This window comes from Echinococcus granulosus, assembly GCF_000524195.1.
Source record: "Echinococcus granulosus chromosome Unknown EG_S00021, whole genome shotgun sequence".
In the NCBI taxonomy this organism is placed as follows: Eukaryota; Metazoa; Platyhelminthes; class Cestoda; order Cyclophyllidea; family Taeniidae; genus Echinococcus; species Echinococcus granulosus.
Window position 1 is genome coordinate 690,215 of NW_020170401.1, and position 5,821 is coordinate 696,035.

At 41.4% G+C, this 5,821-nt stretch overlaps 1 protein-coding gene across 1 annotated transcript; it reads right to left on the reverse strand. All coding sequences in view use genetic code 11, as the record gives it.

Moving 5' to 3' along the window:
• Positions 1–1,262: 1,262 nt before the first annotated feature.
• On the reverse strand, positions 1,263–4,640 carry EGR_03825 (hypothetical protein; the record flags this gene model as incomplete). Its single annotated transcript, XM_024493074.1, has 3 exons — positions 1,263–1,374; positions 3,893–3,933; positions 4,620–4,640. The coding sequence occupies 3 exons, from the start codon at positions 4,638–4,640 to the stop codon at positions 1,263–1,265; spliced, it is 174 nt and encodes a 57-aa protein (XP_024352535.1).
• Positions 4,641–5,821: the final 1,181 nt, after the last annotated feature.

Genomic DNA, 5,821 nt, shown 5'->3' on the forward strand with positions numbered 1-5,821 from the left:
GAGAGGCTTTATCGTGCCGTCCTGGAAGACCATCAACATGGTGCAAAATTAGCGATGAGTTGTCTTGCCTTCGCTACTGTACTGACCGATGAAGCGGAAAACCATCAGCCCAAGCAGCGGTATTGGCAGTGGGAATGAGGGCAAAATGAAAAAAAAGCCTCCCAAATCTCACTTCCTGTTCTACTTCCTGCAAGGAAGTATGGCTGATTTGTTTTAATCAGCGTTGCAGTTTTTTTCACGATTTCAACTACGTTTAACTGTAGCTCCTACCATTTACCAACATGGTTTAGGAAGCACGGACCGCCTGACAGAATGGACGCCGTCGGTTCACAACACCCCTCCCTCCGAGGAGGAGGAAATGTAGCGTGAACACCCTTAACCTCGACATCTGCACCCCCTTCAATTATCACTGCCCTAATAAGGCATATTCTCGTCCAACTCGTCTCCACATTCCAAGGAAGAACCACCGTGTCCATTACATCACAGTTATTCTCTTCTTTTTATCTTCTTAAGCCTACTTCACTGAATCTCTCACATCACCTCCATTTTGGTGAAAGTAACTCATACGTGAAGAGACTACCCAAATTTGGAGGTTTTAATCTGCCTTAATTATTGTATCAGAAGTCAATTTTCACTATTCTTTTTCCATCTTTCAAACATCCAATTTAGTGTGGTACCTAAATGAGAGCTTTGTCAACACCGCGATGAAAGAATAATATATTAGGATGAAAGTACACACTACAGTGTCTGATTCATAAAAATAGGTTTGGAGGTATGCTAGACACCCACGTACATACAAGCACACACATCACATCCGACGTAGTGCGATGTGAATACGACGCAGGGCTGAGAAGAGAGCCAATATTATTCATGCAAATTTATCTGTATCAAGTCTTTGTCTTTTTCTCATTGTGATTTTTTTTACCATTTTAATATCCTTCACCGGATGTGGGTGTCGTATGCAGGTATTTATCTCCCTCAGGCTCTCTCTCGTGCTCTCCACTGCCTTATCGCAAAAGGCTACTTTCATCTATTATTCCTCAACACAGCATTAGACGGCAAATTGCTAGCTTTCAATGTATTTTTACTATCTTCTGTCAGTTTTTTTTTTCTCCTTCTTCAATTCCACAATAGCTGAGTGGAAGTAAAGTGGGTTGTAAGAAATCAAGCCGAAAAATGCCCTCCTGTTTTTTTTTTTATCTGGGGAAGAAAGCCGCGGGGAAGTATATTAAATTTTCTAGGCGGAGAGTTTTATTGGGGGCTCAGACAATGGGAAAGGAGGGCTTGAGGACGGAAACACGAAATGTTTCCTGTTCCTTCTGGATTTTTCCACGTTCCCCCACCGCCATATCCTCACTCGCCGTGGCATACTTCCTGTGGAGTGAGAGAGAATGAGGGAGTGAGAGCGAGAAACACCCAATCAAACGTTAGGTAGTCAAAAAAATCCCCTCGTTGATCTTTCGTTGTTATCTCGGAAATATTATTGCGCATTGTGAGGCGCACTTTACACACACACACATTTTGATTACCTTAACTGTTATCTCCATCTCCCTAGTACAGCCAAGTTTTAAATAGCCTAACCTCTCATGGAAACTGTAGGCTGGTTTAGATGGTCTACCATGCAATTACTCTTTGGCTTTTTGATGCTCTATAACTCCTAAACGACTCCCCAAATATCATTCTCTAAGATATTTAAATGATGGGGATCAAGTGCTTGAATGATTGGGCATGACATTATCATGGTATTGTCCTCCATCCCAACATAGGGCAGAGCAGGCTGTTTGAGAAGGAGTGGAGCATAACATAGCACGTGATTTCCTCTTTGAACACCCTTCTCGATTCGGGACTAGGTAACCACCTCCAAAACCTGAGCCTTGACAGGCGTGTCAATTGTAACACACCTCATGGTTGAAAAGGACCTTAAATCCCATTGAAAGGAATGAGGGTTTTGAAAGCGGTATAGCACCTTTTGACATCGTTAACGACATTCAATTGTTAATTGAAGCCAATATTGGATCCAGATGCAAGCGGCTCAATGATAAATCACGGAATTCAAACCGGGAGCGCATAAGGACTAAATATTAGGATTGATGCGATCGTGATGGTGATCTATCCTCCACTCCACTATATGAAAGTAGATCGCCACATTGATGTTAATCTCTTGCGGCAAAACGTGAAGAAGCGCGACACGGATCTCGTTCCTCATTGGTGAACTGACAATTTCTACGGTTTTTTAATAATACCTACTCAGCCTGAATGTGGATTATGTGAGAACACAGTCTTCAAATTACTCATTGATTAGCGTCTAAGTCAAGGCGAATGATTTTTTTCCACAAACCACAAGATTTAAAATCCTCTTGTCGTGCAGTTTCATGCATGAAAAGGGAATTATGTGACAAGAAAAAACAAAGCAGAAAATCGCTTAATGCCTGCCTTCTCATGCCACTCAACGGGCCTGACGCGGAGACATGCACACAACAACAAGCGGATCCCCAGGCACTTTCCTGAAGCGATAAAAAACACACCAAAGTGGGGTATTTCCGCAACGAAGACAGTAGTTACGCGAACAGTGAATGCCTTTTAATTGACAAATCAATTGACAACAACAATAAAGGGGGGCTCACAATCGGGTAAGACCGAAACCCCCACATTACTACTCAATTTGTCAAATTACTTTCTATTCATGGGAAGATTTGCAGAAGGAGGGGGCAACAACACAGCCGTCCAGCGTCCCAAAGTCAGGAAGGATTTTATGAGGCGTTTAAGCGCTAGAAATTGGCACTTTCATTAACTAGATTACTCAGATAGGCATTTAAAGTGTGGTTTTAGTACAACAATACTATCGTGGAACGAGGAAAAAGCTATTAATTAAAAAAGTGTAGATTACAATAAATTATTAGAAATATAATTAAAGATTGTAGTGATCAAGCGTAAAAGATTTTTAGTGATATGTTAATCATATTTAACCAGAAAAATAATAATTTGAAATGGCTTTTGTAGATGCAACACTTTTGTGAGAGGTCGCTGAAATACTGACTCAGTAGTGCCGATGTTCCCTTTCAAAAAAAATCAGTCAGGTCTAAATGGTTATTGCTGTAGCAAAGTCGAAAAGAAGAAGCTTTACCTTCTCCTTAAAATACAACATAAATGCTTGTTAATATGTAAAACCGCCTAAATTTTGTTCATAAAAGATTATTTACATTTACAGTTGGAAAGTTGAGGCATTGACTCATGGCTTGCAACCTATTAGGCGGTTGGTGTTATTCCGACATCCATTCTGGAGATATCCTGGCGGTCTGATTGATTACAGGTTTTTCACAGCCTGCATCTTCACACAAGTGAAGAATACCTAATATAACTTCACTATAAGTGAATTGAATTGACTTGAGTTGAAGTAGTGGTGAACTTCACGTAGCATTTAAATCACTAGTCGTAAAATAAGAGGAAGGTTTTTTAATTATGCAATAGAGGTGAGATTACCTTATCTACCTTGATAGAAGTTTCATAAATACCATCACTATACTAGCTTTACGTGTACATAATGACCCAGCCCTACCCTACTCGATTTTCGGACCTGAGCCCGTCTTTCATCGGCTCCTGATAGCGGTTTACACCGAATTTGGCGTTGTATGGGATGGATTGCGATGAAAACGCAAAATACGGCCAGGATAGTCCTGGTCTAAGAGCAGAGTTAAGTATTTTTTTAGTTTTTGAGCAGTGATTGAATTAGCTAAGACAATTACTGGAGATTGGTGCCACATGGGATCAACATGATAACCGAGTTGTGTTGGTAAATCTTCTCCCGATTTCCTGACAGCTAATGAGTATGCATGGTAATGAAACCCTTAACAACGAATCACTAGTAGCTCAAGAGATGGGTGTACCTCTCTACGTCTCAGTGGAGATCTCGGCCGTGGCGGTCGTGTTCTCGGGCTACAACCGCAGCAGTCATTTCTGTGAGTAGTCAGCCAACAGGTGGAACACAGCCTAGAAGACCGGGGTTAAAATGCACAAGGGACGAATCGTCTTGTGCAGCGACGATGGACAAAATGCGATGATTGGAATGTCAGGAATATCGCCCTCGCTGAGTATCAAGTGGGCTTAACTCCAGCACCGATGGTGAAGTGATCGAGATGTTCTATTCCAGTCGTTAGGAGAAGCCCAATCATTTCAAAACTTTTCAGCTACTAACTAACCACTAGAAAAGTATCAAAGTGTACTGGGAAACTGTCAAAAAAATTTAGTAGTTTTTTTCTTATACAATTGGGTCTTTGCATTTGTAGACTCGGATGTCCCGCTCTTCCCTCATTCCATCAAGCATCACTGAACCGACTGCCCACGAAAGCAGTGGCCAGTCAAAGTGCACAAAGTGTCACTTCATAAGACGAGGTCAAACAATGCGAAGAGGGGGAGGAATGATCAAAAGGAGGGGAGGAAAGGATATGCAAACAAGCAAGTAAGTAAGTAGCTGATTTCGGTCAGATTGGGTGGACATTACTTTCACTACTACCACAAAGTAACAATACTCAATTTAAACCAGCTTTTCTCTCTTCCTGTTATCTTTATTTTGTATTTTACATGGTTGATGACACACTTAATGTCATCGCCAATTTGCTTACCTGATCGCGCACGTCACTCATGTATGGCGCATTTGTTAAAGACGAAGTCAATTCAATTTTAAAGGGGTGGCAGATAATAACAATTTATGGCATATGAGAAAAGCAAAACGTCAGAGTTATGGGGTCCAAGTCTCCTCCCGGCTTCTGACAGTGGACGCATCCATTTCGTAGTCCTAATAACACTTTGTCCCTTGATAGCATCACTGATTGGCAAAGTCACATCAGTTCTAATAATTTTTGGTGTTTTTAATAGGAAGTCCCTTTCCATATCGAAAGTTTTGTTAACAAAAGTAACTCTTTGACTCAGTGGCACTTCTATTGTTGTACTGATAACGCGATGCCGACACCAAAGTCTCGACACCATTCTTTGTCGCATGTAAAAAGTAGTCAGACGAGCGCCACAGACAAAAGGGCAGTCGGTGTTTAGATTTATCGAATTCGGTGGTCCCAAAGTGCCATGTCTACCAGTATTTAGAAGGACCTCCTTTGTATAATCCGCCGTTGGCTTAGATGAATGATGAACAGTACCTTCTGACCACCTCCATAGCCAAAGTAATGCAGGAGTCCTCGTGACGGTCTTATCTAAGCACTTCCGATTACTTATCCAATTGCATTGATAGAATCGACCTGTGAAACCATTCCACAGACACGTTAGATATTGCAACACCTCATCCAGACTATCTGTCGATGTGAGCTGGTCAGGCTTCAGGACGTAGCCACAAAGAAAGACTGGCTTTAAGATGAATTTTCCTTAATTTATTTTATATCAAGCCTTCTGGTGCCTCACACTTAGTTTGATGTGTGGGTTCATTATATTCTACTGTCGCTGCTTCCTACTCACCTTCTCCTCTTAAGTAGGGCCATCTAAGTGGATGATCAACATTTCACAGACGTAATGCCGGCGGCATGGTGAATCAAGTCAAATATTTTTGTTATCCGAATTCCTCACCAAAGAGCTGTATGGCGGCGCCTACGGAACCAACGCCCTTCACCATGTTGATGTACTTGACTGTTAGCAATGCAGCCATGATTCCCAGTACCTTGCACAAAATTGCACAACGCATTGAAATGAATTATGAATTTTACAGGTTTGCATACTAAAAATCCGGAGGAGGAATCGCCTGTCAAGCAATCGAAAGATGGTGCAGAATTTGATATTTCCAGATGCTTTAATAGAATAGATGGTTTTTCTATTTTTATGA